This window comes from Aulostomus chinensis, chromosome 23 (genome assembly GCF_037954235.1).
Source record: "Aulostomus chinensis isolate RoL2024-O1b breed Wild chromosome 23, RoL_Achi_v1.0, whole genome shotgun sequence".
In the NCBI taxonomy this organism is placed as follows: Eukaryota; Metazoa; Chordata; class Actinopteri; order Syngnathiformes; family Aulostomidae; genus Aulostomus; species Aulostomus chinensis.
This window is the reverse complement of record NC_141342.1, coordinates 18,667,228-18,688,087: the sequence shown is the minus strand read 5'-3', so window position 1 is coordinate 18,688,087 and position 20,860 is coordinate 18,667,228. Positions and strand designations below refer to the sequence as shown.

Here is a 20,860-nt window from a genome sequence, read left to right as displayed (position 1 = left end):
GTGACGGCTAATGGAGAGCAGAGAAATCACCTCTCTCTGTCGCACACATGCATGCTAATGGCTGGCGGTATCCACCCTCGCAAACAAGCTGAGCTCTAGACGAGCCTTAACGATCACATATCCAGTTAATGAGCTTTAACGCACTTCCATAAGAAAAAATGATCTGCTGAACCCAAGGGAGTCCCTCCTCCTCCCCTCCACCTGATCATGGAGGACGCTGTAGTACCCGCAGTTGACCACACTGTGGCAGTATTTGCTAACTCAGTGTCATTTATGGGCTTTCTTGCGGTTACTAGCTGTGTCCACGAGGTGGTGCTATTGTTCAGTGTATAATCTAGCTGTTTTCACTCAGAGCACACCCAACAATATAGGGTCATCTGCACATACATCCATACAGAGGATCTTAGACAGGAAAATCTGACAAGTACGAACAGGCCAGACTGGAGCGTCCTCACTTCACCCAGCGCTGGTATGTCAGAGAGGGTCGCAGTGGGAGGCTGCAGCCTGCAAGGAGACACCTCCTCACGAGGGTTCTCTTTCATAGCAGGAGATTTAGATGCCTATCATCATTAGGGGAGTACTGGCTGTTGTCTTTAAAAGGAATGGATATCATCACAAACAATTAGTTAGCCCTGGGTCGTGTACCAGCTGAGTCTGATCCAGACAGGAAGGAGTTGCTTCACCAAGGACGTAGCTTGTTTTTTGTAGTCCAAATTTAACTCGGGAGCTTTTCTCCCTGTTCTCAAACTGAGAACAAATCTAATCAAACCCAAATGTGTCACTAAAACCACAAGAACATTCAGTGTTCATCGGTCAGATGCGTCTGGGGTGAGTGCAACACAGTTATCACAGGTAGAAGGTTCTGCGTTTGGACGAGTATGTATTTTTACTGCATTTTCATTTTTTTGCATACATTTTCTACTTTTTTTTCTTGATCGCAAAATGCTGAACTTTGGATGTTTTGATACGTCCAAAAATAGAAAGTACGCCTGGTAACAGGAGCCATTTATGCTCAAGTACACTGGTCGTTGGGTCAGACGGAGGTTGTTCGGAGGCGTTGGGAGACCACTTCCTCACAGAGTATCAGTCTGCTTGCACGGTGCACACCTGAGTATAATCACCGCGTTCACACCTGCCCAAACAAACCAGAGCTGGACTCAAGCTAAACCAGGAAGCTGTGAAAGCCCCATCAAACGGATCGGATGCCTTGCTTTTGGTTTGGGTGGTGTTTTTGGAAAGACACAAAGAAAGGACCATTGTGGTGGTAAGAAACATCCTTTAATGATTAGACTTAATGTAGCTTTGATAATATCAAGAGCATTTGGAAGTTTGGTGTAAACATGACACAGTCAACTCTGTAGCGTCACACAGAACAGCGGGCAGTTGTCATTAGAGGCAAAGTCTTCTAACTGAACCCAAAAACCATGCGAGTGTAGGCTACAGGAAACGCTGAATTAAAACACTTTAACCCAACCACAACATAGGCGGGACACAGGACCTCACAGGACAAGTCAAGTAGAGGACAGATGCTTGCTTAGTGTTTAAACATACCCAAGTCATCTTATTTCTAATGCCGCGATCCGCACTGTTGACCATGAAACACAAGCTGCAGGTTTGGAATATCTGGCATCGGGTACCGACTGCTGTGCCTTTGCCCCTAGTGTGTGATACAAAATTCGGCGTTTGCAACCACATGCACAACATGTACTGTAAAGTGAACTTGCTCAGCCAGACAGGAATTTACATGCTGCTTTCCAGTTGTGTTGCGCTTTGATCCACCAGGTAGCGCACGAGCATGCAGCCGCGTTGAAGCTGACGGATTTATCAGTAGAATTACATTTTCGTGTCCCATCTTCTGGGTTTTCTGCTTCATGATGCTTTTGTAGCCCATAGATATTGTGTGTGTGTGTGTGTGTGTGTGTGTGCTTTAAGGCTTTACAGGCAGGCAGCATAATGCACAAATTCAGCATGATGTAGTTTCTAAATCCACATGCATCAAGTTAGTGTGACTCCCTTGTAACGGTGGAAACACAGTAGTAGATGATGTGGGAGGAGTTTTATTGAGTACGAGTGTGAGAGGCGAGACTGTCATCAACATAGGTTACGCACAACGTACGAACAGTGTTTTATACAGCAGGAAAAAACGGTCTAGATGTCAGTGGGCAAAGTCTGCAGCATGTCAAACTTCAAGTACGTGAAATAAACGTTTGAATACTGCAAACCTCTTTCAGACATGTTATTTTCTTATCCTCGGGTATTTTTATATGGCTTCAACTTTGGGCAAATTTTTCCTAGTAATTTTAAAATGATTTTATCCAAGGTTATGACTCAAAAGTATTGTTATTTTTTTTTTTGTCTGCTCATTAGGAAATTAGTGTCTATAACAGTCAAACACACAAAAGTGAACATCAAAATAAAGGGCAAAAATTATCGTGATAATAATGAAGCGACATCATTTCCTCGCGGTTCGACAAACCTGCAGGATAATACTGACATTCCAGATGACTTTCCTTTGAATCCTTACACCACCCCAAACTTTTTGGATTTTATACAGTTGCTGATGAAACAAAATCACACACTGCAATGTGAAATAGGTTGTGTTCCCTAACAGAGCAGTCAGGCACAGAACAGGTACAGGTGTACGAGTGTGCAGCACCTTTGTCGGGCTGAAAAGTAACGACAAGCTGTTCGACTCTGAAACAATAACAAAGTAACTCCGCTGTAAATATTCGCTATCGGTAATAGGAATGATAAATACATAGCACCATCTTTTGTTGAAAATAAGAAATAGAAAAATACCGAGAATAAAAACACTCAAACTTGAAAATTCACAAACAGAAAAGGACCGAATCTATATTGCATGGCTATACTATATCCACGGATGTTACCACTCTTTTTCTAAAGTAAGCCCGTCAAAACAAAAACAAACAAACAAAAACTTCCTAATCCTTCTATTTTTATAACATGCACTTTGGTTAATCATTTTCATTGTATTAATTCTTTGGCAAAAAAAAAAAAAAAAAAAAGTACACAACAAAATAGCATCTAATTATTTCATCATTACAAACAAACAATGAGGCACTTAATCAGCTAAACAAAGCTCATTCGACATAGCAACACAAAAACTATGTACATATATGTAAAAGTGTTATAAATAGGTTTTAAACCATAGATACTATATACATCTTTAAACTGAGACACTATTGGTTGATGCTGCGTTGGTTTGCATGTTGAATTTTGGTATTACACCCCACCCCGCCCCCACCACACAACCCCCATTGTGATCTGGGTGCATTGGCCTGGTGGCTCCGTTGGCCATGGGTACTCATCCAAATTTGTACTGTAGAGGGGGGACTGATGACACTTGCAGTTGGGCATGGAGTTACTGGGAACACTGGGCTGGAGTGACGGCTCATTCTCGCTTCCTCAAGATGACATAGATGAGTCCGCTGATCAGTGCCAAAGGGAAGGCCACCCACGCCAGGATGTAGGAGTAGCCAAACGAGACCCCCTCCGGCAGCCACTGCGGACTCATCACAGTGTAGATGATGGCTCCGCTCATCACGAACAAACCTGCGGGCCGCAAGAAATCAACACCTGAGTCACGCTCACGCAGTTATGAGATCAGGCTCTCCACTCCCTGTTGGGTGGGGCAATAAAAACAATGAGGCAATATATCACAGTAAGTTTTTAAACAATAATATATAGATATTCCAGGCACTTAAATTGATGTAGTATTGCAATATTTTGTGATGAAGTCGTACCGTCCAAATGTACTCCTCAGTCGCAGTGTAAGAGTATCAGAATGTGGAGCTTTGCAAATATTGTTGTCATAATTTGGAATTTCACACATTATCTAACTTGCAATATAATATTTAGCCATCCATCCATTTTCGATGCCCCTTATCTGCTCAGGGTCATGTGGGGGTTCACCCTGGACGGGTCACCAGTCTGTCGCTCAGTATCTTGCTCAAGGACACTTCAACATGGCCACCGGGGGAAGTGAGGATCAAACCAGTGACCTTTCGGTTGCTAGACGGCCACTCCACCTCTGAGCCACGCCGCCATATCATATTCATTTGCTACATTTTGGGACTAGACCTCGATCGGGCAAAACCTTTTTGTTATTGCGAGTTAACGTTCAACAGTCCTTTTAGGTCCACCTGTCCTTTTCCAACAAAATGGCGTCTTATTTTGTAATGTACATTTCTAGTCAGGGCAGACCGAGGACCAGGTGGACACGCTGGCCTGGAAGCACCTCAGGATGGGGAGGGGAAGTCTGGGGCTCCCTCCTTGAGCTGCTCCCTCCACCTCCTGACTTCGGACAAGCTGTCGTCGAGTTGGCCGTTGAGTTATCGGTATTATGTGCCGAGCGTGCTGTTAGATCACTCAGGTTGTACACAGCAAGTTGTGTTTGTCACTCATTTATGTAGAGCCCAAATACTTCCTGTGTCATATCATATCTGGTAAATCCTACTGTCAGATAAACTGTAAATCGTGATACGCATCACAAGGTCCTCGCCAATCCAAGCCCTGAAGCTCTGTGTCGCATTTCCTGCGCTGAAGTCTGTCTGCAGGCAGATCAGCGTTTCCCAGAAGGCATCCCTTCATATGACATCACCATGTTTTAGGTTTATGTAATCCCAATACAGCCTTTGCAAACTCTTCCTGCTCTGCCCACCTCCCTGGTCCGACATGGTATGATCTGTTTGTCAGACCCCCGCGCGGCCAGCCTCCCTGACATTTCAGCTCAAGCGACTGGCAGTTTGCCCGGTCTCATTCCTTTTTGGCTGAGTGGGCACCTGGGTGCAGGGCAATGCACTGGCACCGAATAGAGAGCCAACCTGGGATGTTGCAAAGGGCTGCCAAGAGCAAACACAATGGACTAGCAGTGGAGCAGCGCTGTGGCCAAAGGGCATTAGGTACAATAGTCAAGCAGAGCATTAAACTATTAGTAACTGACACAGAGGCCCATAATTAAATTCTGTGCCACAGAAGATGCAGTGTGAGCATCTGCTCCTGCTTCTGCTGTGTAGGCGGATTTGTACCAGTGGAATGTCTTCAGACTGCCGAACTGTGCTGACTCTTTTATCCTCTTTTCATTTCATTTCCTTTTCTACTTTGACACACACGCTGATATGAACTCACGAGTACGTGGTTATCCGTACGTTTTCACTGTTACCTGTACCTTTTACTGTATTCTAGCTGTATTTTGTGAAGCACTTGGGCCGGTTAAGAGTTTTACTTTAGTTTCGTAGGGAAAGGTTGAACGGAACAAGGACGGCAAAGATGTTGACTTTGGTCCTTGGGATGTTTCAAATTTGAGATTACTGAGCAAACATTTGATGAGTAAATCAAAGAAAAAGATACAAACAAAAACCCTGACATCACATCACCTGATGCAAACAAAGACAGTTGTTTTTAGCTCCGCCGAGGCTGGAGTGTGTCTGGTTGGGTGCTAGGAAAATATCTCAGAAAGAAATGCATGGATTTGGATGGATTGGGGTGGAGATGTGGGTAAGAACACAAAGAACTCCAGCTGGAGATGAGGAACGAAGTCCAGACCCTGGATACTGAGGACTTTTCTCAACCATTGGCAGCACGTAGGCAGTAGAAGCGTGTTTCTGACTGGTGAGGTTGTGTCCTCGCTGACTGCTTCGTTACCTGCATTCCTCACCAAGTATGTAAGAACAATTTCTATTTCCTTTTGTAAAATCTCACTCAGGCTGTTAATGCATTTGAGTCAGAGGGGAAGAACTCACTGGCAAGGATCTGGAAGGTTCCCGTGAGGAAGAAACGTCCGCCCTTCTGCAAAGTGAAGAGCTGGATGAAGAAGAGGAAGAGGGACAGGCAGCTGAAGATGATGGACAGGATCATGAGAGCCTGGACCGACTGAATCCACTCTGGGGGGAGAAAGACGAGTCGCCATTAGCCAGAATGTAAAACACACGTAACATTTGAAGGTAAGAGGAAAGACAAAATCAACGACGGCCTTCCCCGTGCGTCCTCTCAGAGAACGTAATGAGCTGGAGCCTCCACCCTGTTTACTTCTGGGAATGTTTAATGGATGCAGAACAATCACACCGAGGTATCTCGTTCCTAAAAGCTCTGAGCTTCCCTCACAACAGGACTAAGACTAAATGTACTCTATTGATTGTTATGGCTCGTCCTCACAGGCCAAGCTGCTGGAGGCCATTAACCCATTATCCACCTGCACTGACGGGAAGTGCCATCTATCTTTGCTGGCTATCCGGTGGCTGTATGTCCATGCCAGGAAGGCAGTTTAGGATTTCCACGCTGGGACTAGTTCTTGTCTGGGTGCTATCCATGCCGCCTCCCTGCCTCCTGACTCTTTCCTTCGTATCTCTGGTTTGCTGTTCTTTCTACTCTTTAGTAAATTGCTCTTGTTTAGCTACCAGTGGTAGCGCGTCCATGTGACAAGGTGCTGTCTACTGCATTCCACTGGCAAACCGTGACATTTAAGGAACGTCTTCCTCAGCACTGCTAGGCGTCTGCGGTTTATTGATTGTTTTGCATGACGCAAATCAAATGTATGGTGTGGTTTAACGGGCCGGACAAAGAGCCGGGATGCATAATTCATTGCTGAACAAGACGGATCATTAAGTAATAAGATCTCTTACTTTGCTGTCGAACCGCATTTTAACACTGTTGGCTGAGACGCAACCGGTCGCAGCCCTCGTGTGTTACTGCGTGTCATCTGGCAGTTTACAAAGAGAAGCGTGTGTTTTACAGAGGAGAAGTAAACTGATCAATCGTCCCAGCCGGAATCAGTTTACCACGATAACAGAGACGAGATACGGGAGGAAACTTTACACGCTCAGGCGATGTGCTGCAAATTGTCCAGAAAATGCACCCCAGTACACGTCTCCACACACACACACACACACACACACACACACACACACACACACACACACACGCCAGGGCAACAATTAGATTCCATGATACTAATGTTGCGTTTTAAGTGTTACGTGATACTCTGTGATAACGGCGAAGTGTTCCATCCCTAACGTCCATCTCCAGGCGCATCGCTGCTGTCTGCTTTGCTGTCCTCCCTTCCTCCTTTGACCTCTGCTTGGAAGGATGGGAGCACTTCCTCCCAAAGGCGCGGTCGAGGGCTCCGACTATTAAAGTGTGACTCAGGCTGTGGTTTATCATTGTGCTATTACAGGGCGAAAATCTCCTCCAGCCATTTCTGCTACAAACAGGAAAGTGAGTGTTTGCCTTCTATTCTGAGCTCTGCATTGTCCTGAGAAGTAGAAACACAACAAAACACAGCTGCTTCGCCGCCCACTGAGGATTTATGGGTTGAGAAGGAAGACGACATTCCTCTTCAACAGCTATTTTTAGAGCAAGTAAATTCTGTTAAGTCATTTTCCTGGCCGACGCATCCAGCTGAGCGTGGATGTGACCTGAGTATCTCACCGAGGCGTCATCAAGACCAAACGCAGCCAGTATTTTTGTAACCAAGGCAACGATTACAAACCCTCCTAAAAATAATCGAGACGGTTATGATTCACCTCCGCAAAAGAGAAGGAACCTGCTTGTTCAGCAAAAAACAAAAAAACAACAACAACAAAAAAGCCCACTTTCAACAAAGGACCCCCCCCCCATGTGAGAGATGACCGCTATCTTCCATCTCTCTGAGCCAAAGCACAGACCCGGGCACACGCGCCTTCTTAAATAAACACTGTGCGTCAGTGAGCTAATGAAAGCAAGTCAAACAAACCAGCTGTGGCATCAAACTACCTGGCAGAATGTGTGTGTGTGTGTGTGTGTGTGTGTGTGTGCGCGCGCGTGCGCTCGTGCATGCGCGTGCGTGCGTGCTGCTGCCGCTCTGACAAAACACACACTGGCTGAGCGGCTCATTCTAGACTAATGACATCACCCCGCCAGCAGCTCCTGCTTAGTTGCAAAACAATGAGAAGTTGTTGCTCAATCATTACTTTTAAAGGACTGGAAGATTTGAGTGGGGTGGCGGTGGGGGGATCAAAAACTAGCACAAGCTTTATTTATATTTATATATATATATATATATATATATATATATATATATATAGATATAGATATACCTCCTTGAATTAGAAGATATAAATCTTTCAAGGAGGCTAAGTGGATCCCAGAGCTGAGAGGATCCCTGGGCGTCACCCGTGGTCATGATCTGCGTGAGCCGGTCCAAGGCCTCCCTGCTTACATGCAGATGCACACAGATATTCAACTTTAAATACTCTCCGCTGCCCCACCCTGGTGGTCCACAAACACACACCCCTCCCCACACACACACACACACACACACACACACACTCTCCCTGTCACTATGGACCCCTGACACGAGACCTGAATATGGACATCACACCATGACTATTTATACAGCAGCAACCTATCAGCTAGCACTCGGGGAGCAGCACTGCCACATTCTCTGCCCTAGATGGCACCAGAGCCCCAGAGGAGCTGCGACACACCCACATCATGATAAATGATGCTTTTCAGCAAGTCACTATCAGCTAAACACGGAATGAATCAATCCCGGGTGGCTGCCACCTCTTCAGATGATGCCTGACGCAATCCCGAGAGCCGTCTTATCAGTGCAGAAACCTACAAGTGTGCAGATTCGAGTGTTTCACTGCTCCAAACAAAACAAACCAAAAAAGCCATCTGAAGTGTCTGACCTCCAGTTGATGCAGGGTCACAGTGGTATCCTCCATTGGTCGTGGAGCAGTTTATCCACAGGTCTGCGGTGCTCGTTTCACTTGTTGACCAGACCTGTTGTGAACAACACACAAGCACATCAGCATCAAGACATCCGAGTCCCCTGTGCCAAGTCCTTTTTAAAAAAAAATTAGGTGAAATTACACAAACAAAAATAGCCATATTTTGATTGGTTTCAACACTTCTACCTGTAGGAAACAATTTGTTTGTAATCTTTGATTTTAGTTTCCTGTGCCGAACGGGTGAGCTGCGTTAATATGGGAAGAATCAAATAAATGAAGAGTTAAACGGAGAGAAACAGAAACATCGGTTGGACTCACGCTAACAATTGTCGACACAAACAGGAGAATCAGAGCAGCTACGTGCAGGAGGATGATTCCCAGTAGTAGGAGCAGCATCTTTGCAGACGATCTGGACAGCAATGAGAAGAGGAGACGGGCTCTGTCAGTGTGTGTGTGTGTGTGTGTGTGTGTGTGTGTGTGTGTGTGTGTGTCGATGTCAGAGTTGCGGGACATGGGTGTGTCACTGCAGCACGTTCCACCCGGGCAGAGAAACTTCCCCGGGACCTGTCAGACTGCAGTTTTATCCGCTGGTCGTCAGGGGAACGTCCGCGCCACCACAGGTGTCGTCTCCCTGTCTTAAAGCTGCGGTTTTGAACTTTACAGATTTGAGGAATATCGATTATCACTGGTATTCGAATTTGCCGAAGAGTTTCAAATATTTAGTTATTTTGTGTGTGTGTGTGTGTGTGTGTGTGTTTATTTAAAAATAGTAATTTTTTTTTTTTGCTGCATTGAAAAGCAACGCCATGACAAAGCAAACTAGAATTCACGAAACTCATCCGCGTCCGCGCGCGCGCGTGTGTGTGTGTGTGTGTGCGCGAGTGCGTGCACGCGCAAACAAGCGGTAAGTGTGTATTACAGCAAATAGTTGCATGTGCCGCCTCAGGACGACTCTCCTGGCTACGAGGCAGTTCAGAGGAGATGAAGGTCCACTTACTTGGAGCGGAGCGCCTTGTATTTCCACTAAAAGAGAAGATGAAGCTCGCAGGAAGCAAAAAGCAAGTTTGTCCCCGGCAGAGTCCAGCAGCGGTAGTCCCTCAGCTCCACAAGTCGCTCTCAGACTAGATTGATGCCAGGGGCTGACGTGCTGTTATAAAGTGTCTCATTATGGAAGAACAACGCCCTACGTGCGTCGCTGCGTCACGGAGTGACCCTGTGCTCCACGGCCAGGGTTCCCAATATAGACGCACCATGCTTAATGGCGCGCAGTTGCCTTAGTTACAAGATTGTGTGTGTGTGTGTGTGTGTGCGTGCGATTTGATCATTGTTTGGCTCTCGTGGTAACTGCTTTCGAGGATTTTTTTTTTCCTCACTTCTTCTCACCAACATTATTGTCTGCTACTTTTAAGATTTGGGCGGATGAAATAAAGCCCGGTGCAGTGGAACTGTGCTCGTCTATCAGTTCCCTCGAGTGGATTGTGACGTGATTCAATGCCTAATCCAGATTTTACTTTAAATGAAATGATTTCATGAATGGAGAAAGGCATCATGAAGCCAACTTGACTTTTTTGCTGCAGCTCACAGGCTGGATTTCAGTTTTAGATTTGCAGCAATGAATGATGTAGGAGAGCAAACATATCTTCATGAAGCCTTTACTGAATTTGAGTAATAATGATGCTACCAGGCGCTGGAATACACGAATACTATGCAGTACTTTCAATTCATCATCAGTAACAATACAATCAATATGCTTTTGAATTGACAGTACTGCTTTACTCTGGGTATTTCTACTTTTACTTAATTTAAGCAATTTGTACTCCCACCTCTGGGTTCAATGCATATGATTTAAAAATGTTTATCATCAATATTGTATATTGTGATGGTTTTTTTTTTAAGAATTATATTTCCCAGTCAAAGGGTTCCTAAACCGGCTGTACGGCCAGACGATACCTCATTCAAATGTTAAACCTCCCTGATTATGATTTACGATTTTGGGCTGCGTCAATAAATTTTACTTTGACTTCACTTGCAAGTAAGTTTATTGAAAAATGTATTTTTGGACTTTTCCTGATATAGGATATTTCCCTGTTAAACTCTTGGGAACGTTTAGTTGCCTCGGCAACAGGAAACACAAACACTGGTGTAATGTTCATTGGCGTAGTCATGGAGGAAGCCTCGTGACTCAGCGTGAAAGCGTGGACGGGTATACCCAGCGCACCGCCACCACCGAGCGATAGCATCGAGGGCTCTCCCCTGTTTGATGTGACTCATTTCCAGAGGGAGTGAGACAACATTCCAGCCTCACCAGGACCTGCAGCCCCCCGTTGCTGATGCGACTGTCAAAATATGAGAAATATACACTGAGATTAGAGGCGGTAAATATTTAAAACCATGAATGAACCTCCGTAACTCTCCTGACCCGTTGGAGACTTCTCCGTATGGCCCAGGATTGACTCGTTTGAGTGATCATCTATCGGAGGCAGCTGTTTCTTTCACTTCACGTGTTGAAGGAATAAAGTCTGATGTTTAGAAGTTGCTGGTCCGTCTGTCAGTCATGGAACATATAGTGGTGAAGGAATAAGCCCTCAAACCCACAAAAAAGTAAGTAAAATTCCTTTTCCCTCATCTTGAAGTCAGTGGGTTTTTGGTTAAATGCCTGAAATAAGGTCTGAGGTTCGTAAGCGCCAGTAAACCCGACGCCTGGTCGGGCTTGTACGGGTCTTAAAAATGGTGGTTGCTGGGGCGCCCAGGTGGTGCCTTCGTCTATTGGGTTGCCTCAAAATGCGGTCGGTTCGTTTTCCCGCGTTGCCTCCAGCTCTGTCGGGCATCCATAGAGACACAATTAGTCACATCTAAGAGTGGGGGTCAGATGATGGTATGTGTCCAGGTTGATACACTAGAGCGCCTCCTCTGGTCAGTCGGGGCGCCTGCATGCGCAATGTTGAAACTCCTTGTCGTCAGGTGAAAAGATGCGGCTGATGACGGCACATGTGAAGGTTGCCAAGGACATTAAATGTCATCAAACACTTAGAAGAGGAAAGAAGAAGAAGCGCAAAGATGAGTTGGGGTGACTGATGGCGATGTCACGCTTGGTGTATAAAGTTTTACAGCCTAGCATTAGCTTTGCCCTTGCTGTGATTGCACTTGTGCTTCAGGATCATTCTTGCAGAATGGTTTAAAGTTTGGTTTGGCCCAGAGTTTATTTTCCGGCTGGTTTTGTTGGAGCCTGTGGCGATGCTAACTTGAGCGACACTCTGTATTGCACTACTTCACACCCTATAGATAAACTGCAGCCGAGGAAGCGCGCAGCGCTCGTCGTCATCATCATCATCATCATCATCAGCAACAGCAGCGGCAGCGGGCCGGCAGCGGAGAAGAGGCGCTGCCCGGTCTAAGATCGCCCCTGTCAACATCCACTCTGTGTCCTTCGTCACTCAGCTCACACTTCCTCAAATGCCTCTCCATGGGTTGCTCACGCTTAAATGCAAACTGAGGCCTCACATCTGCACACACGCACGATACAAGACCAGATCACGGACATGAAGTGTGTGTCTGAGTGAGAGCTTTGTGACGGCTCACTGCCCAAAGTATGTGGCATTCTTGTCCTGAGCTGCGTACAAGTAGCTCTTTGTCTGAGAGGATTGTTGTATTGTCTCTGAGGGATCAGGGCTCAGCGAACTAACTGTAAAAGTTTACAGTAGTAGAAGCCTTGTTAAACCAGAGCTGCGCCGGCGCTCCCCTTTTCCATCCCTTATATGTCCATGTTTGTAAAAGACTGACAATCAGTGGGCTGAGTAGGAGTGTTAAGTTTACTGTGAAGCTGAAGCCAAACTTTCTGGTGGAGATTTTGAGTGAAGTTAAGCGGCATCTATCGTTACGTCGTACATAGCAGGACGTGGACGGATAGTAAAGCGCATACCAAAGCCATAGATAGGACCTCAGCCAGGGCGATTGAGTTACAGTAACTCCATCCACATTCCAACACAGAAGGCTACGTGTGTGTATCGTAGCTTTCTTGATCCTGTTGCTATTAAACCCAACTGATTTATACTCTTGGAATAATCTGTTCGCTGTGGACTGAAGAAAAGTCTTGTACTCACACAAGATATTTTTAGCTGGACTTGGAGATCCAGCTGATGCTCCCTGTGGGTCAAAGGGGAGGGAGGTCTACGTGCGTCACAGATCAACCACTAGGGAAACGGGGCCTTTCTGCCTCATGGGTTAGGCTGAAGCGGTTGTCAATCAAAGGTGAGTCAGTCCAAGCGGCCTGTCATCAGCACGTGAGCTGCTGTTGTTCGCCAGTTCTCAGAGCTGCAGTAGTTTAGGAGTTTCCCTCCTACTGCAGCCCTCTCATGGTTGGACTGCCCCCTTTTTCAACTCACACCTCTGGACACAGGATGACACAAGCTCACATGTACGTTCTGGTGTGTTCATAGATGAGAGACGCGTTGAGGCTTTTTGATGATATCACTTATTTGTTCTTATAGAACATGGTCATGGGAGCCAAGGTAGAGAGAGGGCTTTTTAGGTGATGATGAACCTGAATCACGCCCGAAGGCAGCTGGGAGAGGCTCCAGCCCCCCTGCCACCCTTAACAGGATAAGTGGTAGAAAATGAATGGATGGATAGCTTATGTTTGATTTGTTGGGGGGCCAGAAGCTCATGGAGGTTTGGAGTGGGGGGGGGGGGGGATTTGCTTTCTGTCCATCCTCCATAGAAGCACAGAAGAGGACAGATCCCCTTCTCTCTTTTGCACGTGCATTAGCAAGCTGAGCTAGTTAGCTTAGCACAATGTGTAGTTGTGGATGGGTGGGTTAGCATACCGGCTCTTACCCTCTCAATTTCCAAAAGGTCTTGTTCCTCCTCTTTGTATTCCGGTTCAAGTAGATCTTTGTCTTTTGGCTAGTCCAGAGGTAGTCCTCTCCACCCTGTCCTCCAAAGTCAGCCATGATGAGTAGCAGCAGACGCTCCTCTAGTCATCAACAAAGTTTATTCTGTCGGCTGAAGTTACAATGAAGCTTTTGCCAAAACCAGCAGGTGTCAAGTAGGTCAGACTTCTGAATTTACAATACCCATCCATCCATCGTCATCTTCCGCTTATTCCTTACTAGTAAGGGTCGTGGGGGGGCTGGAGCCTATCCCAGCATCTACGGGCGAGAGGCGGGGTTCACCCTGGACAGGTCGCCAGTCCATCGCAGGGCCAACATACAGAGACAGACAACCATTCACACTCACATTCACACCTACGGTCAATTTAGAGTATCAATCAGCCTCGTCCCCAAATTGCATGTCTTTGGACGGTGGGAGGAAGCCGGAGTACCAGAGAGAACCCATGCAGGCACGGGGGGGAGAACATGGAGACTCACACAGAAAGATCCTGCGCCCGAGCCGGGACTCGAACCCGGAACCTTCTTGCTGTGAGGCCACAGTGCTAACAACTGCACCACCGCGCAGCCCAATTTACAATATCTTGTCAATATATTGAGTAAAGTGCATTTGATGACTTTAGATGTAGGTATGCTAACCTGCCCATCCACCGCTATCCATTGTGCTAAGCTAACGAGCTGTCAGTTGGTCTCAGTGGGTCTCGGCACCTACTGGACACACAGGAGAGAGTACAGTTGGATGGAGGGCAGGCAAAAGATGGTGACAGATGGGCTTAAAGAGAGAGACGAGAGGGAAATACAGTCTGTTTATTTATGTGCTGATAAATTCGAAGCTACTCGCAACCCTCGTCCTGTCATCACATTTTAATCAGACTGGCAGACTAAACAAACTTTTCACAGTTTTCCATGTGATATGAGTGCAGTCAGCTTTGCCTGTGGGCACTGAAAGCTCAAATTAATGAGACGCTAACCAAACGAAGCAAGTGGGAAAGTGAGAGGTTTCATCTCAGATCATCAAAGTAACTCAAGTATTGTCATAAAAATCTGGTTAAATCCATAGTGATCAATAACATAATCCTTCTCTGATAGTTTTATTATTAAGTTTTCACACATTGCATCAAATACCAAGCTTTTAAACTGCAAAATATGTTTGCAGCCGTGGTTTGACCTCTAATGTCTTACACAACGCAGCGGGAAGTCATGCCACTATTCAGATGACTAATGACCTGTTACATAGTTTATTTCTATAAATTCCCAAATGAAGTAATGTCACACTAAAAAACTTTAAATAGATTTGGTTTTTTTTAATCTACTGTCTCTATAAAAGTATATCAAGTAGCTCATTGCAATTAGGTTTTAGACTCATTTAAGTCAGTGCGCCATCATCGTATGTTTAGACCTAAAATCATAATAATGGAAACAGACGCCTTCTTATATCACCGGGGGAGTTTAGCCTGTTAAAAATTACTGTAACTAGTGTCCGTCCCCGTGACCATCAGGGGGGTCCCAACCCCCAGGTTGAGAACCGAAGTCTGAAAACCTTGCTCTTGTGTAGGTGGGTTGTAGAGGAGTTATGGTGCACTACATTTCATATGAATAGTAAACGTCAACAGCCAGCGAGAATTCGCTTTAAAGTCGTCATGACTCAGCGTCGTGACGTGCCACTGAATGTGTAAACTCGGAGGAAGCTGACTTGATATTTGTGCGTGAAGAATTTGCGAAAAATTAAAAAGCCCTCAAGTATGAGTGTTTGAGTGTGAGCACGCATGCCTGCAAGGAGCCGTTCTCCTCCTCAGCATCGAGCTATTTCCTCTGGTAGCAGATATATGAATAAAAGAAAATCTCAAAAATGCTAAATGTGGCTTCGGAGCAGAGTGGTCCGTGACCTCTTGACCTCTGTGATCCTCCCACCTCAATTATCCTCCCACTGTCTCTGGCTGGGCCTTTATAAAGAATTCAAAGAATAACGCTCACAGATCAATGTTATGGATTGTTCCACTCAAACACACACACACACACACACCAATCCTGTCTCCTCTGCTGCTCTGGTGCTGCGCGTACCGACTGGTTAACTGCTGGGCCCCTCGCGCTTATCGGCTCCCCGGCTGGAGACAGTTATGTGCAGAATGCTGTGGTTGGAGATAATTATGATTGAATAAAGGTAGGTAAGGATTTCTGGTGTAAGCGAGGATCAGCAGACAGCCACATGCAACCACAGTGTCAGGTTGGCAGTTAAGCTGGAGAACCACGTAGTATATCACGCTGCTTATCCGTCCGTCTCCGGCTTCCTCTCTTTGGCAACAGGCTGATTACTCAGTGAGGTCTCGCTTCACTTTTTTTGTTTTTGTCTTATTTTAGCAGGGCTCACAGCAATGGACAAAGTTTAGAGCCCAACAATGGAGCAGCTGAACAGCCTCTGGAGAGGCTTTGGCTATGGCACAGATCCAGAAGATGCAGGAAGTGAAGGGTTCCCATGAATGTTTCGTGTTCAGTCCATTTTGGACTCCAAGTGGATGATAATATTGATCTAAGTACATGTTTCAGAGCGTGAGCCCTGGAGTTGCCACAGGGAGATTCTGAGGACACACATTCCCAAAATTCAGAACTCGATTCCTGAAATTAGTAAATTCGTGGTCTTGGGAGATAACTTGTTGTCTCCTTTTGGTTATTTTGAGGCCATGACATGAGAAACTGTCTACAATTTGGAACGCTGTTCTTCGAATTAATGAATTCATAGCCTCAAGATATAGTTTGTTCACACATTTTAGTTATTTTGAGGCTGCAAGATATGACCTTTACCAACAGTTGTGGTGTTTCAGGCCCCAAGATTTAACAGGCCAACTCAGTTTTATCAAATTGTTACCACAATATATAAGTTGTCCTCTCGAGTTAGTCATTTCTAAACAGTCCCCTCCATTTTAAGGATTTTGAGGCCACAAGAAATAATTTGTTCGGAAACATCGAATAACTAAAGTGAGGGGGAAAAGGTTAAACCTCCTGTAGGGATGACAGGAAGGTAAATCGCTGGCAGCTCCGTCAGGTAACCAACACATCAGCATGTGCTTGACCGCCGATTTAAGAAACATTCAAGTACGAATCAAGTCTTCATGAAGGGATATTTGTTCTTAATGCGTTATTAAAGAAGTTCTTTTGGTCCCAAGGATGAGCACCGTTTTTCTTCTTCAACGATGAACTCAGTCCAAGTCTGTAATTACAGCACGGTGAAAAACTCTCAGCGACTGACACAAGACTCAAGTGATCCACGATCAGCTCTTAAGTATGGTATGATGGAATGGAAGACACATAAAATAACATGGGGCACAGGGCATCTATAACAAGAGCAGGTGTTAAAAATAAACTGCTAATATGTCTGGACTGCATGATGAATTCCAGCGTACATTCCCCATATGCGGGGGTGTTAGGGGAGGTCAAATAGGAGGGCCTATTTACGTCCCGTCTAAAAAGAGAACTGAAAACTCAAAGGCGTAAAAAGAGGTAGACAAGCAGGAATTCCTTCCCCTGAAAGAAATATCTTACTGCGAGAAAAATGGTCTTTTTTTCAAGATTGGTGTGACATGACCAGGATGAACAGAACAAGAGCTGTGGCCTTCACTTTTGCTCAAAAGGTAGAAAACCTGTAACAACAGAGCGTTCCGGGCCCACTCACTCAGCTGGCACCAGGCGTCAGTTTGAGAACAGAAAGACCCGGGACAGATACACCTGACGTAGAACCACAAAATTGACAACAAACCTGCCAGTATTCATTAACAAGATGTTAGAAAAAGTTGATTTTTTTGTATCAGGCTGGCAGTTTTGTTTTTTTTTTTTAAATCAAATTTGGACTAAAAAAAAAAGCCTAGATAATGTGGATGAGGGGTAAATGTACCACATCACCGATACGCAGGCAGAAACAAAGACGTTTGGACTTTATTATATGACGGTTGTTTGACGTAACATTGGAGCAAGAGTCAAGGTCACTCCCAGGCTGCTATCACAGCAGTACATCCATCCATCCATCCATTTTCTATACCACTTATCCGTTAAGGGTCATGGGGGGACAGGGGGCAGAGCCTAACCCAGCAGCCTTCGTGCGAGAGGCAGGGTTCCCCCTGGACAGGTCACCAGTCCATCAGGGCCAACACACAGAGACAGACAACCATTGGCTCTCCCAGCCACACCTACGGTCAATTTAGAGTCTGGATTAACCTGGTCCCCTCTTGATGTCTTTGGACTGTGGGAGGAAGCTGGAGTACCAGAGAGAACCCACGCAGGAACAGGGAGAACATGGAGACTCACACAGAAAAGAACCCAGAACCTTTTTGCTCACAGCAGTACATTTACCGTTATTCCAGATGAAATTCTAAGCAAACTTTGGAAATATAGCAATAAAGGAAATATGAATTAGGCATGTATCAATCATCTGATTAAGAGCGATTAAAGTTGGTTGCGCAACCCACATGACTCAGTTGGACGATGGCGTTCAAGGCAACCTCATACAGGGCTGTAAGAAACAGTCGTAGATGAAAGGTCGCTTCGCCATTTGCAGCCGCCGACCAGTGACAAAATGGAAAAGGTCTTGATAACTTACCTTCATTTGGGAATGACCTTGATTTGGGAATGACCTTGATTTGGGAATGACTTTCATTTGTGGCACACAAAACAGGTTTGATAACATCCAGGAATACGCTGGAGGGTTAAAGATCTGCTACATCAGAGCTCCCATTTTCCACATTTACCCCCCCCATTGAGGGACTAACATGCTTCTACCAGAAAATGCTTGGGGAGTCCTGGGTGCAGGCATCATGGAGAGAAGTTAAACATTGTAAATTTGCATATATATAACACCCACACTCTGATGATACAAAGCTGGCTGAAAATCTTCAGGAGTTCCCCTGAACTGAATGGAGGTTTCCCGGTTACCACCTTTATGGACTTCTCAGCTGTAAAAATGGTATAAAGTTGTTAGGGAGAAGCAAATGGGACAGATTAGGGAGAAAACCCCCAACTCTTTGCTATCTGTCACTACGTTTCATTATCTGGTGATGAGAGCAGGGACCTTTTTGATGTACACTGGACAACAGGAGGCTTTTCTTTGCAATGCTAGGCTCTGGAATGTTCCTGGGCACCGGAGTAGGAATATAAGGGCCTACACACACATAGTGAACACACACATGTAGGAAACCATGGTAGAGACCTCCTGTGGTTGAAAGCAAACACAATACTGTTTGCACAGCAGAGAGCTGCCCAGCTCGCGGTGACTTACAATGCAGTTGTAAAACATTACACCCAAATCAAAGTGCAAGTTACACACACACAGGCACTGTGTGGTTTATCTATCATCACTGCCTCCCTTGTTAGGAATCTGGTAGTGAATCTACTCTCTCAACAATTTCCTGCCGGAACCTATTTTTAATGATTCTGACTTACACCGGTGATGCTGTTCTTTAATGTTACGACAACAGAGGGGATTTAGGTGGAGACAGTTTTCACAGTAGATTCCAGGTTGCGTCTTAGCCAGCATCTGTGCCGACTTCCACTCGAAAACTCCCTCATCCCGGGGTGTCGAATAAGAACGTGTCCCTGAGTGCTTCGCTCTGACACAGCCTGGGTTCTGTCTTGGCCAAGTTTTGAGGGATCCTGCTGAAAGTCAGACTAACTAGTCAGGTTTTCACCAACCCATTTTGGAGAATCGGAAAAGATTGATGAGGAGTACATACGTAAACCAAGAGATGGAAACCTGGTATACGACGCTTCTTCTTCTTCTTCTTCTGTTTGTTAAAGCTACAGTCGTGCTTACTTTCCCATCACAGCCATCCTCTAGCAGCCTCACGTAGCCCGTTTCAATGAGGTTTTCCAAAATTCAATTAAAATTCGCTTGACAATCACATGGAAACAACTTTTGCCTCCAACAGACACAAAAGGGTGCCTTGCACAGCTGTTCCACTGCTACAGTTGGTGGCCAAGTGTTTCTACTCAACAGTTTTGGGATTGGAACAGGCTTTTGTCTTCTGGCATTTACTGGGAAATGTTTTCTTCTGGGCCGCACGGTGGCGCAGTGGTCAGCGCTGTTGCCTCACAGCAAGACGGTTCTGGGTTTGAATCCCAGCTCCAGCACGGGGTCTTTCTGTGTGAGTCTCCATGTTCTCCCTGTTCCTGCCTGGCTTCTCTCTGGTACTCCAGCTTCCTCCACAGTCTAAAGACATCAAGAGGGGACCAGGTTAATCCAGACTCTAAATTGACCGTAGGTGTGACTGTGAGTGTGAATGGTTGTCTGTCTATATGTGTTGGCCCTGAGATGGACTGGTGACCTGTCCAGGGTGAACCCTGCCTCTCACCCAAAAGCCCCCAGCCCCCCACGACCCTTAACAGGATAAACGGATGAAAATGGAAGTATGTTTTCTTCTAGAGCTGTAAGCTAATAAGGATATTAAAAAAAAGAGACATAGCAAGAGACTCTAGCAAGAGACACATGCTATGTGATGTCGTATCTTAAGTTTGGGAACCGCTGGTATAAGTTGTAACTCCTGTATGGACCACATTCAACTCAATATCGGTGATTCAAGCCATGTTTACATTCCTCAGCAAAGCCAGGGGTTATTCTGAGGTTAGTCCAAGACTGATATAGTGTCTATACTGTATGTGTGCATGTCCATAGTTTGTTCAATCACTGGAAGCAGTTGGCTGAAGGAATAAATTGAAACTGATACTCAAAACATTTTAACTGGTGGTGGCGAGCGGCAGGAGTCAAGCCAAAGCTGACTCTGTAGACGGCCGGTGAAAGGTGAGTGTGGTGGGCCTGACGTAGGCTGAAGGTTGGGTGTTTCATCTCTGCAGTTGTTTGTCGAGCTCCTCCTGTGGGTGAGGTGAAGCATAATGGGCCTCACCACTCATTGCAGAAGCTGGTGATAAAGACATCCATATATATATATACATCCGTGTGAGTGTGTGTGTGTGTACACATCACTCACGTGGAAGGAGGGGTTATTCTCTGAGTTTCACTGTCAAATCACGGTTTCTTACATGTCACCACGCCTCGAAGGTGACATTCAGGTCACTTTAAGATGACAGATCTGAAAGAGCCATCACAGTTGGTCTTTTCTCTCCGGCTGTGCTGTACAAAGTTAATCCAGGCTTGTTTGTTTAGAGATTATTGTCACATGTGCTACCAGGACCACTACTGCTGCTCCTATGGGCTTTGGCCACCTGTCGCCAATATTTGAGCAGGAGAAAATATCTCAGCAC

At 45.7% G+C, this 20,860-nt stretch overlaps 1 protein-coding gene across 2 annotated transcripts; it reads right to left on the bottom strand.

Annotated features, from left to right (window-relative positions):
- Positions 1-1,265: 1,265 nt before the first annotated feature.
- Positions 1,266-18,339, bottom strand: pmp22b (peripheral myelin protein 22b). 2 transcript variants are annotated; one of them, XM_086195757.1, is made up of 5 exons: positions 18,207-18,339; positions 9,051-9,141; positions 8,691-8,784; positions 5,763-5,903; positions 1,266-3,573 (listed from the first exon to the last, which is right to left on the bottom strand). In XM_086195757.1, the coding sequence occupies exons 2-5, from the start codon at positions 9,126-9,128 to the stop codon at positions 3,413-3,415; spliced, it is 474 nt and encodes a 157-aa protein (XP_086051883.1). In that variant the 5' UTR covers positions 9,129-9,141; positions 18,207-18,339; the 3' UTR covers positions 1,266-3,412. The 2 variants fall into 2 exon arrangements, with proteins under 2 accessions (XP_086051883.1, XP_086051882.1); XM_086195756.1 differs by lacking the exon at positions 18,207-18,339 and adding an exon at positions 9,730-9,910.
- Between the last annotated feature and the right edge of the window lie 2,521 nt (positions 18,340-20,860).